At 45.0% G+C, this 21,159-nt stretch overlaps 2 protein-coding genes across 3 annotated transcripts; one reads left to right on the plus strand and one right to left on the minus strand.

The window, feature by feature from the left end:
- The first annotated feature begins 11,171 nt into the window (after window positions 1-11,171).
- Window positions 11,172-16,440, plus strand: LOC125511229 (ubiquitin carboxyl-terminal hydrolase 36-like). 2 transcript variants are annotated; one of them, XM_048676565.1, is made up of 12 exons: window positions 11,172-11,518; window positions 12,120-12,431; window positions 12,641-12,910; window positions 13,093-13,173; window positions 13,269-13,392; window positions 13,504-13,614; window positions 13,925-14,085; window positions 14,181-14,501; window positions 14,580-14,699; window positions 14,774-15,416; window positions 15,609-15,700; window positions 16,128-16,440. In XM_048676565.1, the coding sequence occupies exons 1-12, from the start codon at window positions 11,222-11,224 to the stop codon at window positions 16,161-16,163; spliced, it is 2,568 nt and encodes an 855-aa protein (XP_048532522.1). In that variant the 5' UTR covers window positions 11,172-11,221; the 3' UTR covers window positions 16,164-16,440. The 2 variants fall into 2 exon arrangements, with proteins under 2 accessions (XP_048532522.1, XP_048532514.1); XM_048676557.1 differs by lacking the exon at window positions 16,128-16,440 and having other exon boundaries at window positions 15,609-16,092.
- A 136-nt stretch (window positions 16,441-16,576) lies between these two features.
- Window positions 16,577-20,843, minus strand: LOC125511246 (probable ADP-ribosylation factor GTPase-activating protein AGD8). Its single transcript, XM_048676576.1, has 7 exons — window positions 20,580-20,843; window positions 20,297-20,415; window positions 19,164-19,599; window positions 18,657-18,917; window positions 17,830-17,952; window positions 17,043-17,144; window positions 16,577-16,960 (listed from the first exon to the last, which is right to left on the minus strand). The coding sequence occupies exons 1-7, from the start codon at window positions 20,649-20,651 to the stop codon at window positions 16,856-16,858; spliced, it is 1,218 nt and encodes a 405-aa protein (XP_048532533.1). The 5' UTR covers window positions 20,652-20,843; the 3' UTR covers window positions 16,577-16,855.
- Between the last annotated feature and the right edge of the window lie 316 nt (window positions 20,844-21,159).

Here is a 21,159-nt window from a genome sequence, read left to right on the forward strand (position 1 = left end):
TCCCTCTTTAGGCCATCGTTTTGAAGTTTACTCCGGTTGAAGGGACCAGCGACGTCGGTGGCACACGTCTGGTGGAGCAACTGCCGATGAAAATCGCGCCGACTACGGTCATGGCGGACGATGACGGCGTCTTAGATGTCGTTCCCTTGTTCGAGGCATCGTCGTTGCAGTCTGCGTCATCAGGCTCGGGATGCTCCGGGGGAAACCCTAGATCTGGGTCTTCCGGATCGGACGATGATGGTGTTTTATCGCTTTCCCTCCTGGGGGCATCGTTTTGGAGCAAGTGATGGCTAGGGGGGTGGTGGAGCGGTACTTCATCTCACACATTGATGGCGGCGGAGATCGGCGGCATGGCGATGTGGAGGCTCGGCGTCCGATGCGCGGAGTTGGACTCGCGCAGGAGGAGGTAGCTGTCTGGCATCATGGTGACGTCGATGGCAGAGTGGCCAGACAGGGTAGAAGCCTCAATATAATCTGAAGACGGGCCTGTGGAAGATGGCGGCGACGACACACGAGTGCGTCTGACCGGATTGTGCCCCAGACCCGGTATGTGGCTCGGCTGGGGCTTCCGGCTTTTGATGTTAGGCTTAGGTGAGTGGTTTGGGTAGTGGCTCAGCTAGCATCCCTTCATCATATGGATAGGAGTAGCGTCATATGTTGCCAAGATGATGGATTCAGGTATGTTGTTTGTAATACTTTGTAAGGTCCTCGAGAATAATCAATAAAGTGGCCGTATGCATCTCCCAGATGCAGAGGACGGGGGCCATCCTCCTTTTCTAAAAAAATAAAAAAGGTGGCGGCTCAATGCCCCCTTGCCGCCTAGAGGTGGCGCGGTGTTTGCGGGTGCTCTGCTCCGATGGATGTGAGGTGGCCAGATCTGCCATGGGGGCTGGTGTTGGGGAACGTAGTAATTTCAAAAAAATTCCTACGCACACGCAAGATCATGGTGATGCATAGCAACGAGAGGGGAGAGTATGATCTACGTACCCTTGTAGATCGCAACGGAAGCGTTGACACAATGTAGAGGAAGTAGTCGTACGTCTTCTTCCCGATCCGACCGATCCAAGCACCGTTACTCCGGCACCTCCGAGTTCTTAGCACACGTACAGCTCGATGACGCTCCCCGGGCTCCGATCCAGCAAAGCTTCGGGGATGAGTTCCGTCAGCACAACGGCGTGGTGACGATGATGATTTTCCACCGACGCAGGGCTTCGCCTAAGCACTACAACGATATGATCGAGGTGGAATATGGTGGCAGGGGGCACCGCACACGGCTAAGGAACGATCACGAGGATCAACTTGTGTGTCTCTGAGGTGCCCCTGCCTCTGTATATAAAGGACTAGAGGGGGGAGGCTGGCCGGCCAAGGAGGGCGCGCCAGGAGAGTCCTACTCCCTCTGGGAGTAGGATTCCCCCCCCCCCCAATCCTAGTTGGAATAGGATTCGCGGAGGGGGGAAAAGAGAGAGAGGGGTCGGCCCCCTCTCCTTGTCCAATTCGGACCAAGGGAGGGGAGGGGCGCGCGGCCCATGTAGGGCTGCCTCTTCTCTTTTCCACTAAGGCCCAATAAGGCCCATCTAGCTCCCCGGGGGGTTCCGGTAACCTCCCGGTACTCCGGTAAAATCCCGATTTCACCCGGAACACTTCCGATATCCAAACATAGGCTTCCAATATATCAATCTTTATGCCTCGACCATTTCGAGACTCCTCGTCATGTCCGTGATCACATCCGGGACTCCGAACAAACTTCGGTACATCAAAATGCATAAACTCATAATAACTGTCATCGTAACTTTAAGCGTGCGGACCCTACGGTTCGAGAACGATGTAGACATGACCGAGACACGTCTCCGGTCAATAACCAATAGCGGGACCTGGATGCCCATATTGGCTCCTACATATTCTACGAAGATCTTTATCGGTCAGACCGCATAACAACATACGTTGCTTCCTTTGTCATCGGTATGTTACTTGCCCGAGATTCGATCGTCGGTATCTTAATACCTAGTTCAATCTCGTTACCGGCAAGTCTCTTTACTCGTTCCGTAATACATCATCTCACAACTAACTCATTAGTTGCAATGCTTGCAAGGCTTATGTGATGTGCATTACCGAGAGGGCCCGGAGATACCTCTCCGACAATCGGAGTGACAAATCCTAATCTCGAAATACGCCAACCCAACATGTACCTTTGGAGACACCTGTAGAGCTCCTTTATGATCACTTAGTTACGTTGTGACGTTTGGTAGCACACAAAGTGTTCCTCCGGCAGACGGGAGTTGCATAATCTCATAGTCATAGGAACATGTATAAGTCATGAAGAAAGCAATAGCAACATACTAAACGATCGGGTGCTAAGCTAATAGAATGGGTCATGTCAATCACATCATTCTCCTAATGATGTGATCCCGTTAATCAAATAACAACTCTTTTGTTTATGGTTAGGAAACATAACCATCTTCGATTAACGAGCTAGTCAAGTAGAGGCATACTAGTGACACTTTGTTTGTCTATGTATTCACACAAGTATTATGTTTCCGGTTAATACAATTCTAGCATGAATAATAAACATTTATCATGATATAAGGAAATAAATAATAACTTTATTATTGCCTCTAGGGCATATTTCCTTCAGTCTCCCACTTGCACTAGAGTCAATAATCTAGTTCACATCGCCATGTGATTTAACAGCAATAGTTCACATCACCATGTGATTAACATCCATAGTTCACATCGATATGTGATCAACACCCAAAAGGGTTTACTAGAGTCAGTAATCTAGTTCACATCGCTATGTGATTAGCACCCAAAGAGTACTAAGGTGTGATCATGTTTTGCTTGTGAGATAATTTTAGTCAACGGGTCTGCCACATTCAGATCCGTAAGTATTTTGCGAATTTCTATGTCAACAATGCTCTGCACAGAGCTACTCTAGCTTATTGCTCCCACTTTCAATATGTATCTAGATCGAGACTTAGAGTCATCCAGATCTGTGTTAAAACTTGCATCGACGTAACTTTTTACGACGAACCTTTTTGTCACCTCCATAATTGAGAAATATTTCCTTATTCCACTAAGGATAATTTTGACCGCTGTCCAGTGATCTACTCTTAGATCACTATTGTACTCCCTTGCTTAACACAGTGTAGGGTATACAATAGATCTGGTACACAGCATGGCATACTTTATAGAACCTATGGCTGAGGCATAGGGAATGACTTTCATTCTATTTCTATCTTCTGCCGTGGTCGGGCTTTGAGTCTTACTCAATTTCACACCTTGCAACACAGGCAAGAACTCTTTCTTTGACTGTTCCATTTTGAACTACTTCAAAATCTTGTCAAGGTATGTACTCATTGAAAAACTTATCAAGCGTCTTGATCTATCTCTATAGATCTTGATGCTCAATATGTAAGCAGCTTTACCGAGGTATTTCTTTGAAAAACTCCTTTCAAATATTCCTTTATGCTTTCCAGAAAATTATACATTATTTCCGATCAACAATATGTTGTTCACATATACTTATCAGAAATGTTGTAGTGCTCCCACTCACTTTTTTGTAAATACAAGCTTCACCGTAAGTCTGTATAAAACTATATGCTTTGATCAACTTATCAAAGCGTATATTCCAACTCCGAGATGCTTGCACCAGTCCATAGATGGATCGTTGGAGCTTGCATATTTTGTTAACACCTTTAGGATTGACAAAACCTTCTGGTTGCATCATATACAACTCTTCTTTAAGAAATCCATTAAGGAATGCAGTTTTGTTTATCCATTTGCCAGATTTCATAAAATGCGGCAATTGCTAACATGATTCGGACAGACTTAAGCATATATACGAGTGAGAAAATCTCATCGTAGTCAACACCTTGAACTTGTCGAAAACCTTTTGTGACAATTCTAGCTTTGTAGATAGTAACACTACTATCAGCGTCCGTCTTCCTCTTGAAGATCCATTTATTTTCTATGGCTTGCCGATCATCGGGCAAATCCATCAAAGTCCATACTTTGTTCTCATACATGGATCATATCTCAGATTTCATGGCCTCAAACCATTTCGCGGAATCTGGGCTCATCATCGCTTCCTCATAGTTCGCAAGTTCGTCATGGTCTAGTAACATGACTTCCAGAACAGGATTACCGTACCACTCTGGTGCGGATCTCACTCTGGTTTACCTACGAGATTTGGTAGTAACTTGATCTGAAGTTACATGATCATCATCATTAGCTTCCTCACTAATTGGTGTAGTAGTCACAGGAACAGATTTCTGTGATGAACTACTTTCCAATAAGGGAGCAGGTACAGTTACCTCATCAAGTTCTACTTTCCTCCCACTCACTTCTTTCGAAAGAAACTCCTCCTCTAGAAAAACTCCGAATTTAGCAACAAAAGTCTTGCCTTCGGATTTGTGATAGAAGGTGTACCCAACAGTCTCCTTTGGGTATCCTATGAAGACATATTTCTCCGATTTGGGTTTGAGCTTATTAAGATGAAACTTTTTCATATAAGCATCACAACCCCAAACTTTAAGAAACGACAACTTTGGTTTCTTGCCAAACCACACTTCAGATTGTGTCGTCTCAACGGACTTAGATGGTGCCCTATTTAACGTGAATGCAGCTGTCTCTAATGCATAACCCCAAAACGATAGTGGTAGATCGGTAAGAGACATCATAGAACGCACCATATCTAATAAAGTACGGTTATGACGTTCAGACACACCATTACATTGTGGTGTTCCAGATGGCGTGAGTAGTGAAACTATTTCACATTGTTTTTAACTGAAGGCCAAACTCGTAACTCAAATATTCTTATCTATGATCAGATCGTAGAAACTTTATTTTCTTGTTACGATGATTTTTCACTTCACTCTGAAATTCTTTGAACTTTTCAAATGTGTCAGACCTTTGTTTCATCAAGTAGATATACTCATATCTGCTCAAATCATCTGTGAAGATCAGAAAATAATGATACTTGTCGCGAGCCTCAATATTCATCGGACCACATACATCAGTATGTATGATTTCCAACAAATCTGTTGCTCGCTCCATTGTTCCGAAGAACAGAGTCTTAGTCATCTTGCCCATGAGGCATGGTTCGCAAGCATCAACTGATTCATAATCAAGTGATTTCAAAAGCCCATCAGCATGGAGTTCCTTCATGCGCTTTACACCAATATGACCTAAACGGTAGTGCCACAAATAAGTTGCACCATCATTATTAACTTTGCATCTTTTGGTTTCAATATTATGATTATGTATATCACTATGATCGAGATCCAACGAACTATTTTCATTGGGTGTGTAACCATATAAGCTTTTATTCATGTAAACAGAACAACAATTTATTCTCTTACTTAAATGAATAACCGTATTACAATAAACATGATCAAATCATATTCATGCTTAACGCAAACACCAAATAACACTTATTCAGGTTCAACACTAATCCCGAAAGTATAGGGAGTGTGCGATGATGATCAATCTTGGAACCACTTCCAACACACATCGTCACTTCACCCTTAACTAGTCTCTGTTTATTCTGCAACTCCCGTTTCGAGTTACTAATCTTAGCAACTGAACTAGTATCAAATACTGAGGGGTTGCTATAAACACTAGTAAAGTACACATCAATAACATGTATATCAAATATACTTATGTTCACTTTTCCATCCTTCTTATCTGCCAATCACTTGGGGTAGTTCCGCTTCCAGTGACCAGTCCCTTTGCAGTAGAAACACTTAGTCTCAGGCTTAGGACCAGACTTGGGCTTCTTCACTTGAGCAGCAACTTGCTTGCTGTTCTTCTTGAAGTTCCCCTTCTTCCCTTTTCTTGAAACTAGTGGTCTTGTCTACCATCAACACTTGATGTTTTTCTCGATTTCTACCTTCGTCAATTTCCGCATTACGAAGAGCTTGGGAATCGTTTCCGTTATCCCTTGCATATCATAGTTCATCACGAAGTTCTACTAACTTGGTGATGGTGACTAGAGAATTCTGTCAATCAGTATCTTATCTGGAAGATTAACTCCCACTTGATTCAAGCGATTGTAGTACTCAGACAATCTGAGCATATGCTCACTAGTTGAGCGATTCTCCTCCATCTTTTAGCTATAGAACTTGTTGGAGACTTCATATCTCCCAACTCGGGTATTTGCTTGAAATATTAACTTCAACTCCTGGAACATCTCATATGCTCCATGACGTTCAAAACGTCTTTGAAGTCCCGATTCTAAGCCATTAAGCATGGTGCACTAAACTATCAAGTAATCATCATATTGAGCTAGCCAAACGTTTATAACGTCTGCACCTGCTCCTGCAATAGGTCCGTCACCTAGCGATGCATCAAGGACATAATTCTTCTGTGCAGCAATGAGGATAAACCTCAGATCACGGATCCAATCCGCATCATTGCTACTAACATCTTTAAACACAATTTTCTCTAGGAACATATCAAAATAAACACAGGGAAGCAACAACGCGAGCTATTGATCTATAACATAATTTGCAAAATACTACCAGGACTAAGTTCATGATAAATTTAAGTTCACTTTAATCATATTACTTAAAAACTCCCACTTAGATAGACATCCCTCTAATCCTCTAAGTGATTACGTGATCCAAATCAACTAAACCATGTCCGATCATCACGTGAGATGGAGTAGTTTCATTGGTGAACATCATTATGTTGATCATATCTACTATATGATTCACGCTCGACCTTTCGGTCTCCGTGTTCCGAGGCCATATCTGCATATGCTAGGCTCGTCAAGTTTAACCTGAGTATTCTGCGTGTGCAAAACTGGCTTGCACCCGTTGTAGATGGACGGAGAGCTTATCACACCCGATCATCACGTGGTGTCTGGGCACGACGAACTTTGGTAACGGTGCATACTCAGGGAGAACACTTCTTGATAATTTAGTGAGAGATCATCTTATAATGCTATCGTCAATCAAAGCAAGATAAGATGCATAAAGGATAAACATCACATGCAATCAATATAAGTGATATGATATGGCCATCATCATCTTGTGCCTGTGATCTTCATCTCCGAAGCACTGTCATGATCACCATCGTCACCGGCGCGACACCTTGATCTCCATCGTAGCATCGTTGTCGTCTCGCCAATCTTATGCTTCCACGACTATCACTACCGCTTAGTAATAAAGTAAAGCATTACATCGCGATTGCATTGCATACAATAAAGCGACAACCATATGGCTCCTGCCAGTTGCCGATAACTCGGTTACAAAACATGATCATCTCATACAATAAAATTTAGCATCATGTCTTGATCATATCACATCACAACATGCCCTGCAAAAACAAGTTAGACGTCCTCTACTTTGTTGTTGCAAATTTTACGTGGCTGCTACGGGCTTAAGCAAGAACCAATCTCACCTACGCATCAAAACCACAATGATAGTTTGTCAATTTGACTCCGTTTTAACCTTCGCAAGGACCGGGCGTAGCCACACTTGGTTCAACTAAAGTTGGAGAGACAGTCGCCCGCAAGCCACCTATGTGCAAAGCACGTCAGGAGAATCGGTCTCGCGTAAGCGTACGCGTAATGTTGGTCCGGGTCATCTCGTCCAACAATGCCGCCGAACCAAAGTATGACATGCTGGTAGGCAGTATGACTTATATCGCCCACAACTCACCTGTGTTCTACTCGTGCATATAACATCAACATAAATAACCTAGGCTCGGATGCCACTGTTGGGGAACGTAGTAATTTCAAAAAAATTCCTACGCACACGCAAGATCATGGTGATGCATAGCAACGAGAGGGGAGAGTATGATCTACGTACCCTTGTAGATCGCAACGGAAGCGTTGACACAACGTAGAGGAAGTAGTCGTACGTCTTCTTCCTGATCCGACCGATCCAAGCACCGTTACTCCGGCACCTCCGAGTTCTTAGCACACGTACAGCTCGATGACGCTCCCCGGGCTCCGATCCAGCAAAGCTTCGAGGATGAGTTCCGTCAGCACAACGGCATGGTGATGATGATGATGTTCCATCGACGCAGGGCTTCGCCTAAGCACTACAACGATATGACCGAGGTGGAATATGGTGGCAGGGGGCACCGCACATGGCTAAGGAACGATCACGAGGATCAACTTGTGTGTCTCTGGGGTGCCCCTGCCTCCGTATATAAAGGACTAGAGGGGGGAGGCTGGCCGGCCAAGGAGGGCGCGCCAGGAGAGTCCTACTCCCTCTGGGAGTAGGATTCCCCCCCCCCCCCAATCCTAGTTGGAATAGGATTCGCGGAGGGGGGGAAAGAGAGAGAGGGGCCGGCCCCCTCTCCTTGTCCAATTCGGACCAAGGGAGGGGAGGGGCGTGCGGCCCATGTAGGGCTGCCTCTTCTCTTTTCCACTAAGGCCCAATAAGGCCCATCTAGCTCCTCGGGGGGTTCCGGTAACCTCCCGGTACTCCGGTAAAATCCCGATTTCACCCGGAACACTTTCGATATCCAAACATAGGCTTCCAATATATCAATCTTTATGTCTCGACCATTTCGAGACTCCTCGTCATGTCCGTGATCACATCCGGGACTCCGAACAAACTTCGGTACATCAAAATGCATAAACTCATAATAACTGTCATCGTAACTTTAAGCATGCGGACCCTACGGTTCGAGAACAATGTAGACATGACCGAGACACGTCTCCGGTCAATAACCAATAGCGGGACCTGGATGCCCATATTGGCTCCTACATATTCTACGAAGATCTTTATCGGTCAGACCGCATAACAGCATACGTTGTTCCCTTTGTCATCGGTATGTTACTTGCCCGAGATTCGATCGTCGGTATCTTAATACCTAGTTCAATCTCGTTACCGGCAAGTCTCTTTACTCGTTCCGTAATACATCATCTCACAACTAACTCATTAGTTGCAATGCTTGCAAGGCTTATGTGATGTGCATTACCGAGAGGGCCCAGAGATACCTCTCCGACAATCGGAGTGACAAATCCTAATCTCGAAATATGCCAACCCAACATGTACCTTTGGAGACACCTGTAGAGCTCCTTTATAATCACCCAGTTACGTTGTGACGTTTGATAGCACACAAAGTATTCCTCCGGCAGACGGGAGTTGCATAATCTCATAGTCATAGGAACATGTATAAGTCATGAAGAAAGCAATAGCAACATACTAAACGATCGGGTGCTAAGCTAATGGAATGGGTCATGTCAATCACATCATTCTCCTAATGATGTGATCCCGTTAATCAAATAACAACTCTTTTGTTTATGGTTAGGAAACATAACCATCTTCGATTAACGAGCTAGTCAAGTAGAGGCATACTAGTGACACTTTGTTTGTCTATGTATTCACACAAGTATTATGTTTCCGGTTAATACAATTCTAGCATGAATAATAAACATTTATCATGATATAAGGAAATAAATAATAACTTTATTATTGCCTCTAGGGCATATTTCCTTCAGCTGGTGGCCGCAGTGTGTGCGCGTTGCGACCTGGTCGGCGGTGGGCGACACGTGAAGGCGTCTCTGAGGCTCCACGGTTGCTAGTGGTGGCAGCTCCGGCTCTCCACTTGGCGGGTGGTACTGCGGTTCATGGTCCGGCGGTGGTCCGAGACGGCGACCATGGTGGGGAGACACATGAGATGTCTGGTGGGGGGCTGGTCAGGAGGGATGGGGATCTGGATGGTCACTGGCGGCTTCGTTGGTGGTTGGGGTTCGGTAAGACCAAAGTCGGTGCCTTGCTTGGTCGTGGAGTTGTAGGATGGTAGGGCGGCGGCCCGAACGGTGGGAGGCGTGGCGTTTGTGGGAGGAGCATGTGACTCAGGTGCGCGCGGGCAATCATGGTTAAGTGGGTGGTGTGGTTATGGGTGGTCGATGGTGCTAGGGCTACAAACGAGTCCAGTTCGAGGGACTTGGATTATGCTTAGCTCAACGTATACTAAAAATTGAGCGAGCTCAAACCAAGCGAAGCTCGAGGTCGAGCTGTAGAAGTGGCTCGTGCCCAGCTTGTAATGATATCGACTCGATCTCGAGCTAGTTTCGAGCTAAATAAAATAATACTTTCATAATGCAGCACAAAATTTCAAAAGATAGACCACAACATAACATAAGAAACCATTACATATTTCAAATTGTTATCTCTCAACTGAATACTTAATAGCAAGAGATCATGGATGTAGCAAAAGAAAAGCAAAGGTGCATTTGCTCTCGAACTTGGGCTAAAATAACATGATATTTAACACATGTTTGACCACATATCACAATGGGGATAAATTTTCTCCGCACTTAATTAAGCTTCAATATTTGGTAGTAGGTAAAACAGAGAAAAATCATACACAACATACATCATATTTTTTCACTATATAAGTACATATATGGTAAAAATTGCCTCATTTCTTTTTATAGATCAAAATTATTTAATATAATTATATGATATCGGGCCATTGAGCTAAAATCAAGCGAGCCGGTATTGGCTCAAGATCAGCTCGTTTCTCGATCGAGCTACATAAAGTTTTCATACTCACCTCATTTCTTCTCGAATCGAGCCAAAATATGAGTCAATCTCGAGCGGCTCACGAGCCTCAAGCTTTTCTTGTAGCCGCAGCCAGCACCCCGACTATTGTGCTTCCTTTGCCACCATCACCTCATGCCGCCGGGCAAAGCCAACAAACGGCCAGTGGTGGCAGGATTTGTTAGGTAGAGGCATGCTTGGTTGGTTGCCCATGCCAAATACCCATTGGTAGGTTATATCTTGCTGGCCTCTACAGAAATTGTCAAAGTTAAGTTTTGATATTGTCATATTGGCAAAATATCATGTTCGATACAACAATTTTTCCGTGCCTCTTCTGTTAGACAACCGTGGCTTGGCACGTTACTAAAAGCTCTTGCATCTCCGGGTCAAAAAAAAAAGCTCTTGCATCTCGCAACAAAAGAGGAACCTGTAGCATTCCCTGGAAAAAAAAGATGGAGGAAGCTGTAGCTGTAGCGACCCAAAGGCAAACGCAAGAGATAAGGACGAAGAGGACGCGACGAGAACGAGACCCGAATGACCCGGCCAGGTCACGGGAGGGGAGGACTCCGACCGCGGCATATAAAGTCTCTCGCCGCCTCCACCCACGCAGCGTCGCGCCCGTTCCGATTTCCTCCGCGACGACGCGCCACCCTGCCCACCCCCCACCCACCGCGCGCACCACCCCCCAAACCCCCGCAAAACCATAGCCAGCTCCCATGGCTGCGGACGACGGCCACGCCACCACCGCCGTCGCGCCAATGCCGCGCCCGGAGGAGGAGCGCGAGCAGCCTCCCCATGCCGCGGACGCCCCCGTCGACCCAATGACGGCGCCGCCGCCGCCGCCGCTGGAGGAGGAGGAGGAGCAGCAGCAGCAGCCGGGGGAGCGGCCAACCACCGCCGCGGACGCGGTCGTCGCTCCAATGCCGCCGCCCCCGCCGCTGCCTTCGCAGCCGGAGGAGAAGCAGGAGGAGCAGCCGGTGCCCGCCGCGGCGCTGCCCCAGCCGCTCGAATCGGTAGCCGCCTTGCTGTGTGTTTAGTCTAGTCCATGCCTGTCTCGCTCCCGATCTTCTTAGTCCTGTTTAGTCCTGTTCTATCCGTCGATCATCGGGCAGTTCCGATCGTGTTTAATTACCTGCGGCGTGCTTAATCGAGCGCTAATTAATCCGCTGGAATATCTTGTATTTTGCTTCCCCGCGCTTGCCGCTTTAGTTCCACCCTAGATATTTTACCCGTGGCCTCCGCGCGCTTGATCGGGATGGCGTCGAGGCAATCTACATAGATTTCGAGTTCCTCACGCGTGTTTGCTTCGTTAGCTGTGCTTGTGCGCCCCTTTGATTACCCCTAGATAGGTAGCTATCTTCGCGATTCCAACGTTTTAATTTCCCCAAATTAATTTCGACGGCTACCCCCTTGATTTGGCACTAGATTATATGGTAGCTTGATTTCAAGTGTCCATCTTCGTTGTGGTTTGGTGCGTAGTTGATTGGTCCAGATTTGAATTTGGTGGTTAGTTTGGTTTGCTGCTAGCTCCGCACCTCAAATTGCAATGCTGCGTATTTCCGACATTAACATCACTAATCTGGTGCCTGGGTTCTGGATGATCGGTTATTGCAGGGTCCGGCTTCAGCCGAGGAGGGACACGAGGATACATTGAAAGATAAAAATCCCTTCAAGGTTCCAGATCCAGCCGATGAGGGACACGAGGAGACATTATCAAAGGACAAAAATCCCTTCAAGGTTCCAGATCCAGCTGATGAGGGACACGAGGAGACATTAGCAAAGGACAAGAATCCCTTCAAGGTTCCAGTTTCAGCCGACGAGGCAGACAAGGAGACCTGTCGAGACCGGAAGCTCTTGCGGATTATGGGTCGAGCAGATGAGAGATACCACAAGGGGATCGGGCAAGGCCGACGTCCTGAGGATGATGTATGCATTTGCTAATTTCTGTCAATTCTTGTTTGAAGCTGTCATTTTGTTTGCTACTGGCACCGTGGAGTTATCACTAAATGCCACTTTGGTGTACCAATTTTATCTAGTGTGTTACATGCACTCTCCCTCTATCTCACACAAACTGGAAGCTCATGCACTCCAATATTTACATAGTAGCTAACATTTCAGTTCTGTTTGTTCTCCAGGATTCGGAGGATTCTTGTGGTTGTTCCCACTATAGGAGGTCGCACTTTTTGTACCGTCATGAACAAAGAGATCCTAGATATTATGATCATGAATTTCATTGTGTCAGATTTCGTCAGAACTGTTGTCCGAATTGGAATCATAGTGCACTACATCTTGGAAATGGTTATCCCGATAGGTATGGTTACCCAGGTCATCCACATCGTGGCTATGGCTACCCAATTGGACGATTTGATCAAGATTGTATGGATCTGTACAATCCGAGTCTGATGGTAGGCACAACCTATTGCTTCTTTTGTATATATTATTGACTGTGTACTAATATTCCTGATAATGACAAGATATTGAAGTAATTCATTTTACGCTATCATGCAAACATCCATGACATTTTGTGATATTTTGTTATCTTAGTCTGTTTGACTTGGACATCTTCCACTTTTGTTTTCTGCCCTAGGATTCTTGGGATGACAAGCTTGTAGATACTCAATGCTGTTCTCGGTACAAACTGACTCGTGGAAAGAACGATTTCCCTGTGGTAAGCTAGACACGTGCAACATCATGCTTGCGATGCTTCGTTTCCTCTCAGATCAAGTAAATGTGTTTGTTATACTGTTTGCGCTGCTTTCATAGGCTGCATCGCTAAGTAATCCTGAGAAGTGGATATGCTTCCTTAATTGTATTCTCCAGTGTGTTGTTCACACAGTTCCTTTAGTGTCGAAGCTTCTGCAAGATCGCCACCTAGGTCCATGTCCTAGTAAGTCATCTAGTTCAATCTACTGTCATTCTTCTAGTTTAGCTACTGTCGAGCATCTCTTCATATCAACCGTTGTGTTTTCAATTGGGTTTTTTGATGATTTTTCTGTAGGTGGTTCTGACGAATTCTGCTGTTACTGCTCCCTACGACACCATGCTTCTGAAGTTATCAGGCTCTCAGGAGATGTTCTCTACCCCAGAAAGTTTGTCAAACGCCTCAAGTGTATGTTTGTTCAACCGAGCTTTTAAAATTCCTTCCCGTATACTCATAAACTGTTTAAATCAGTGGTTGGTTCCTTTGCCTGTGGTGTTGGTCGTGTGTAGCGGAGTTTTAGTCTATTTAACTGAACTTTCAGTTTTCTTCTGTGTATACTTCATTGGCCGCTTATATATTATCAGAGAGATTCAAGTCTTGTTTAGCTATATTGTGTCCGTTTAACCCATTTCAGTTATTCTATTCATATTATTATTACATACTTGAGTCATCCCTGTGATTATGTACTGAACTTCGTTTTCCATAAAATGGTTTGCAGCGATATTTCGAGATTTCGAGCAGGGACAACACCAAGATGCACATGAATTCCTCCGCTGCTTGCTTGATAAATTAGATGAGGTAACTGTCGCTCCCAGGTCTGAATCCGAGGAGCCCTCTTCTATTGTCAAAGAACTTTTTGGGGGCCAACTGAAAAGCCAGGTGTGTGTCTGTTGATCCTCACTACCAGTTACATCAGTATTGTTCTGACTTGGTCTATGATTGATAATTCACTCAAATGTTTTTGATTTGCTCAGTTGAATTGTCCAAAGTGCAATCATTGCTCGGACAGATTGGAGTCTTTCCTTGACCTTAACCTGGAGGTTAACCAAATGGACACTATCATGGATTCACTATCATCTTATACCAAAATTGAGGTTGTGGAAGATTTCATTTGTGATGGATGCAAATCTCGTGTGAACATGGAAAAGCACCTCAAGGTGGAGCAGGCTCCAGAAGTTCTTGTAATCCAGCTCAAACGGTTTCAAAATTTGGGGAGTGATATATCTAAGATTCATGACATGGTGAAGTATCAGTTAGAGCTGGATTTAAACCCCTTCATGAGCTCCCCTGTTGACGTGAGTCCACTTTCTTCTAATTTGATCATATTTCCCAACCACCCAAGTATATATGGCTGATGCACATTGTTGTTGCAGAAACCTCAATGCTATGATTTGTATGGAGTTGTAGAACACTGGGGTAACACAGCCAAGGGTCACTATGTTTGTTATATCCGTTCATCAGAAACTGATTGGTTTCTCTTTGACGATGATAAGGTAATCTATCTACTGCCTGTATATTTTTTTTGACCTTTTGTCAAGTTACCTGGCTCTAACATTCCATGGTGCAGATTGTGAAAATGACTGAGGACAGAGTTTTGGAGAAAAAAGCATATGTTCTGTTCTATGTCAAGAAAGGTTCATCCCCATGGTTCTCTACATTACTTGAGAAGGAGATGTTGCTGTCGGATTATTTTGAAGAATTGGCGGGCAAAGGATTAGATGAGGATGGTGCTTCCAAAGCGGGCAGCTACAGTAGCAGTGGTAGTGACAGTGACAATGGCAGTGTTGAACAAGATGTCACGGAGCATTTTTCTGGACCAGCAGAGAAAAATGAAGCTGGCCCCAGTTCGGCCGGCTTGTCACAAGGAGTCCCAGGAATTGAAAACGGCAGTACCCTTTGCAGTGTACCTGACAAAAACGAAGTGGGTTGCAGCCTAGGTGGAGTACCATCTGGAGGAACACAGAAACCCACCTCCCTTACCCTATCAAGTGTGGAAAATGGAGATGCTAGTGGGTTGCCGTTGCTATTGGAGAACAAAGAGAAGTCCAGCCATGGCACCAGGGAAGCGAACCATAATGGGCCATCATCAGAGGTGCTTGATGCAGGCTCCCATGGAGGGTCATCACAAGAGAATGGGAGAAGCTGCAACCTACCCCAGTCATCATCACATAAACATGAAGACTGCTGTCCTGAAAACTTGACACTGCACAGTAAGTGTGTTCTTTCTCTGTTAAAAGAAAACAACCTGAAATTTACTCACATAAGTTTCCCACAATGGTGTCTCTGAGCCTGCTCCTTCTATATCAATGAAATGCGAAAAAGCAACAGCACAGTAATAGTCTCTATGTGTTTGTACGTTGTGCTGGTGGCTGGTGTTTTATGAGGCTTATCTCTTTCTGTAGAAGAAGAAGAATATGGGATGGTAGGCTCTTGTGATTCTCCTGCTGGATCGCTGCACGCACGTGGGAGTGCTGGCACTTCAAGGCTCAGAACAGTAGGCTCCAACTCCGACCACACTACTAATGGCGAGTGCAATACTAAGTTCATTTAGATTCAGATACAAAATTGGAATGGTTTCATGCCAGCCCTTTTTGATTTTCTCTCAGACACCTTTTAGGGATGGGCGGCTGTTTAATTGGCTTCTGTTTTTGTCACGCACTTGTGAGCTCATGTGAGCAAAGCAAACATCAGATATAAACCATAGTCATTCAGTCCCCTTTTATATATATTAACTAGAAATCCTCTCTTGTTTTAAGCTTTTTAGCGTTTTGAAAGGAAAAGACTGATGAAATGTGTAATGTTCCTTAAAGCTTTGAGCGCAAAAAATAGGGGTAACACTGCAATTTTGTGTGCGTCTTTATTTTGTTATACAGTTGTAATCTATGTTAGTTTACTCTCAATCAGCTGTGTCCCGCGTGCAGATGTCGGAGTCAAGACCAGAGCAGGGAAGCGGATGAGAGCCCAGGCTACAGCAGCTGCAGTGACGGCGAAGAAGCAGAAGACGAATGGCGGTGTAAAGAACTATCTACAGAAGACGAGGGTAACAAGAGGGAGGGGCAGGAGAAAGCGGAGGTAGAAGGGGACATCGCCTCATCATATATATAAACTTCATAAGTGCGCGTAGCTAATTACCGTTAGCACAAGGGTTTCGCAGTGAGAAAGCAGAACAGTGACACGGCAATTTTTGGACACTTGTAACAGATGGCCACCTGAGCTTTGCTGAACTATACTCTAGTAGTTATCATCCCTGTTGCATGGTTTAGCTTTGCTGAACTATACTCTAGTTATCATCCCTGTTGCATGGTTTTGTTTGATGTATGCATCAACTGGCTGGTGACTACCAGCTTTCCATAGGGCAAGGACACGCCTGTACTGATAACCATATATGGTATGAAATGGTCATTACAAAGCAAAGGCATTTTCTTTGGTAGCACAACACCCATCTGGTTCCCACGAAACTCCAAATGCTATTACGACTTTAGCCAGAAAGCATTTGCGAGAAAATCCTCATTCTTTCTCTACCGACTTTAAGTTTTAAGATTCCTATGGACTCTTATACAGAGCCACCACCAATCTGTTGTCATGCTCTAACAATCAGGAGAGGCGGACCGCCGAAGGCCTGTGATAGAGTCTTGACTGTAAATTCAGCTCAGAGGATCCGGTCAAGATCAGATATGATGTTGGACGCCATAGATGTCAGCTTCTTCCCAGTCTGCCCAGCCATGCTCTTGAGAGAGGTCAAGTCCTGAGTGGCCTGCACCAGTCAACAGAGCATTAACACAAGTCCATCAAGGAAACCAGCCATGCTAAGTATGCTGATGCCTCGCCAGTGTTACCTGGAAGGAGATTCTGTTGATCAAATCCGAAGCACTCAGATCGGCATTAGAATTGTTCGCTTGTTGGCCAAACAGATCAGCACTTGAAATGGCAGAGGATCCCTACAGCAACGTATTACACATAGTACCGATCAATCCGGAGCTATCAAACAAGGTAAACTAGCAAAGCCGTGCAGTACTGAAAACAGATTATTCACTTGGGGAGTTAGGGTCAAGCTGATCAACTGTGATGGAGAGTTGGAAATCAACGTAAGAAAAAAACTGTGATGATTCCCTCCGTCCCAAAATAAGTGTCTCAAGCTTAGTACAACTTTGTACTAAAGTTAGTACTCCCTCCGTTTTTATTTAGTCCGCATATTAGTTTTGGTCAAAGTCAAGCTTTGTAAACTTTGACTAAGTTTATAAACAAAAATATTAATATATACAATAACAAATCAATACTATTAGATTCATTATTGAATGTACTAACACACCATATAGATTTGTTATGGTAAATGCTTATAATTTTTTCTATAAAGTTGGTCAAATTTTATGAAGTTTGACTTCGGTCAAACCTAATATGCAGACTAAATAAAAACGGAGGGAGTACAAAATTGAGGCACTTATTTTGGGACGGAGGGAGTACTATACTTGTAAAAATCAAAATGATAAGTAGGAGTATAAAAAGGCGAAAAGAACGTCCCGGGATTAAAAAAAAACAAGGGCGTATAGGCCAGATCCATGGCATTGGGGTTTGTTCTAAACAAAGATCAGGAATAAGTTTATTATCATCCCAGATTGTACTTACAGAGAATTTTTGGAGGGAGATTTGGCCCTCTTTTTCTAAATTGGCTTGATCACTGAAAAACTGAGAAGATGAAATAGACTTTGCATTTGAGAACTTCTGTCTTGCTTCGCTACTTTCCTCGACCTGGAGATCATTATTACAATCGATTATTCACAGGCCACTTGAAAGTTGGACCCCAAGACAAGAATATGTAAAACAAGTCTACATTTCACTATATGTAAACAATTTTCTCATTTCCAGAGGGAACACACTCAAATGCTTCATTATGCACAGATGGAATAAAGAAACCATCACGATCAGTGGGAATTTATAGACAAGCCACTCAGAACTAAAGCACAATTACAGCAGAACTAAAATTGTAGCCAGGGATAAGTTAGACAAGTCATTCAGCTTCAAAACTGCAATTTTTCTCAAAATGATGAAACACAGTGAATATTCTACCACCTCAACATGCATTTTTAGACAATTGTGCTTCTGGAAATGCCTTGTAATGCTGTTAACCATTATCACACATCAAGATGAACCAAGTCAATTATGCTTCTGGAAAGCATGCTAGCCAATTCAAAGCATACCGCCACATAGAACTGGGTTACCTAAGACTAGAACTGAACTAACATTATGACCAATATTACATAACTGACTTATCATATACTCCCTCCGTCCGGAAATACTTGTCATCAAAATGGATAAAAGGAGATGTATCTAGACGTATTTTAGTTTTAGATACAACCCTTTTTATCCATTTTGATAACAAGTATTTTCGGATGGAGGGAGTACATGATTCATCATCATATAAATGATACAACTACAGGATAATTAAACATTACCTGCATTTTGGATGCACCAGAAGTAGATTTCTTGTGATATCCACTGTCCATCCCGTATTCACCAAAAAAGTTTGAAGACTTTGGGGGCGCAACATGCCCAAACGCCTGGTTTTCCGCAGAGCTGCTCCCAGCAGAAGGTACATTTTCCACATATTCAAATCGGGAAGTATGAGATTTGCTCCTAGCTGTAGTGCTTTCAGCCACTGATGGCAGGGCAGGAGCTGGCTCTTCAGGTTTCTGCTCATAGAGGCTTTCACTTGGCTGAAGCAAATGACAAAAGTTATTAGTACAGAATTTCACAAACCTAAACGAAACCAAATAAATACATTTGGTAACTGGCAAGTTCAGTGGAAATCTACAAAAATGAGTGTCATATCAGCATGGAGCTACTCTTCTATTTCTTATTCCTAACACAAACTGGGCAAATCTACTGGCTCGTCATTGTATGAAAAGTAAAAGGTCTGCTGTCTCCTCAGTTTACTCAAGTGTAAGCTGCAGACTGCGTACCTTTGTCGTAAGCTTGCGCGCACCAAGTCCACCAGTCTTACTTCCAGGCTTCTTTCCACCGATTGGCTTCTTGAATGAATGGGTAGGAGCTTTAGGTGAACGAATAGTTTCAGACTCAGGCTCATTCTTCTCATTCACAACTACTTTCGGCACCTCTGCCAGTTTGAAATCAGGAAATGCAGCTGCTTGGCTTGAAGTCTGAGAAGCTGCGACTGGGGAGGGCGGCCCACTATTATTGCCATCTTCTGTGGAACTTTTAGAAACCTCTTTGAGGAGCAACTGTCTGTATAAGTCAGCAGCTCTTGAAGTGTACTTTGCCTCGATCTTTCCACCATCAGTCCAACCATGCTGCTTAAAGAAAGCTTGTGCACGGTTGTTTCCCCCATAAACCATCATTTTCAACTGTTCTGGGGTCCATGAATCCAAATTTGTTGACCTGCAGATTATTGTCAAAATTTAGTGACAAATTTTATATAATGTCACCACGAATAAATCCAGTCAATGTGCTTTCAGGAAGTACTGAAGTTCAAGAAATGCATAGATTTCCATAGTGACAATATGCTAGGTGTTAGGCGAAGAAGGAAATAACTTGTTTTTTTGTATTAAACATGTAAAGCAAGACCTATCTGATAAACATTCCATTCAGACAGGCTAAGCCGACTTGGACAGAGCATACAACAACTTCGGAAGTGTCATGTTGCATCAAAAGGTGATTTACAAAGTTCAGTATGCAGAAAGAAAAACACACCACCATGCTTCTTACAGGTTATGCTGAAGCTTTTGAACAATTGGTAATGGCATTCAACATTATGCATCTCCACTCACACAATCTATGCCAGAATAAACTGCAATTCCCCCATGTAAAAAAAGTCCAGCGTCAAAATTACAGCTGGCCTCATCCACATTCATCAGCAAGCCTGCACATTCTCTCACAAAGTTCGGTAGTGCTACTTCACATGGCATGACAGGCACGAAGGAATACACAATGGACGAATTTTGAAACCCTAACCAGGCGGGCCCAAAATCGTATTAAAAAATCCAGAATTTACACGTGCATGGCTGATTGTATATTCTGGAAGCGCAGCGCATCACAAAGGCAAGCGTAGTGAGGAAAGGAGGTCGGGAAATTGGACCTGACGAAGGAGACGTGGACGCCGAGGCTGCGGTGGACGGCGGAGCAGTCGATGCAGAGGAAGACGCCGTAGGTGACGGAGGCCCAGGTGGGGTTCTTGGCGTTGCAGTCGAAGCACATCTGCAGACAGACAGACACATAAGGAGGGAGGGGCGCAGGAGAGGGGGATGAAACGAGGCGGAATCGGCGGACGGCGGAGGGAGGGCAACAAAGCCCTTCCTTGGCAATCGCATCGCATCGGAGCAAACGGAGGCGGGAACCGATCACGCGCGCGCGCGCGTTACCTTATTGTCGGATTTGGCGCGGAGCTTGCGGAAGACGGAGCTCCTGTCGGCGGCGCCGGCATCGGTCGCCATCGCGGCGAGCCACCAAGCCGATCGGGCGCGAGCCCTCGCTTCCTCCGAATTGAGGAGGAGGAGGAGAGATGGGGATGGGAGGAGGAAGTAAGAGAGAGGAGGAGACGCCACGCACACGCACACGCACGCGCGCCCCGACCCAGGCGAGGCGAGGAAATGGTGCTGTGCCTTTCTGCTTCGCACTCCACCTCCACCTCCACGTGTGCCGCCTTCAGCACCCGCCCTCTATCTGGGCCGCGTTGCTCTACGGGAACTTGGCCCAGTAAGAAAACTTTGGCCCGCAATGATCAAGTAAGGGATAATAAGAGCCCGGAGTGGCCGCCGCCCGGCCCGTGCTGCTTCCCCGTTGCAGCTTCAGGCCGCACCGACTATTTTTGCCATTAAGCAAGCCGTGCGCGAACCAATGAAGGCCGCTTCCCTCTAGTTAGGGTTTGTCTTCCTCCCGGGGCGACACCGTCGCCGCCGTCGAGATCTGCCTCCCCTACCTCTCCTCTCTTGGTCTGACGCC

Source organism: Triticum urartu, chromosome 1 (assembly GCF_003073215.2).
Source record: "Triticum urartu cultivar G1812 chromosome 1, Tu2.1, whole genome shotgun sequence".
Classification (NCBI taxonomy): domain Eukaryota; kingdom Viridiplantae; phylum Streptophyta; class Magnoliopsida; order Poales; family Poaceae; genus Triticum; species Triticum urartu.

Excerpts from the sequence above, each read along its gene's own strand:
- LOC125511229 (XM_048676557.1), top strand. The coding sequence starts at position 11,222 with ATGGCTGCGGACGACGGCCACGCCACCACCGCCGTCGCGCCAATGCCG. Across the intron at positions 13,174-13,268 it reads GAAAGAACGATTTCCCTGTG|GCTGCATCGCTAAGTAATCC; the intron begins GTAAGCTAGACA and ends CTGCTTTCATAG. Across the intron at positions 13,615-13,924 it reads GTTTGTCAAACGCCTCAAGT|CGATATTTCGAGATTTCGAG; the intron begins GTATGTTTGTTC and ends AATGGTTTGCAG.
- LOC125511246 (XM_048676576.1), bottom strand. The coding sequence starts at position 20,651 with ATGGCGACCGATGCCGGCGCCGCCGACAGGAGCTCCGTCTTCCGCAAG. Across the intron at positions 19,600-20,296 it reads GTCCACGTCTCCTTCGTCAG|GTCAACAAATTTGGATTCAT; the intron begins GTCCAATTTCCC and ends AATAATCTGCAG. Across the intron at positions 16,961-17,042 it reads TCAACAGAATCTCCTTCCAG|GCCACTCAGGACTTGACCTC; the intron begins GTAACACTGGCG and ends TGACTGGTGCAG.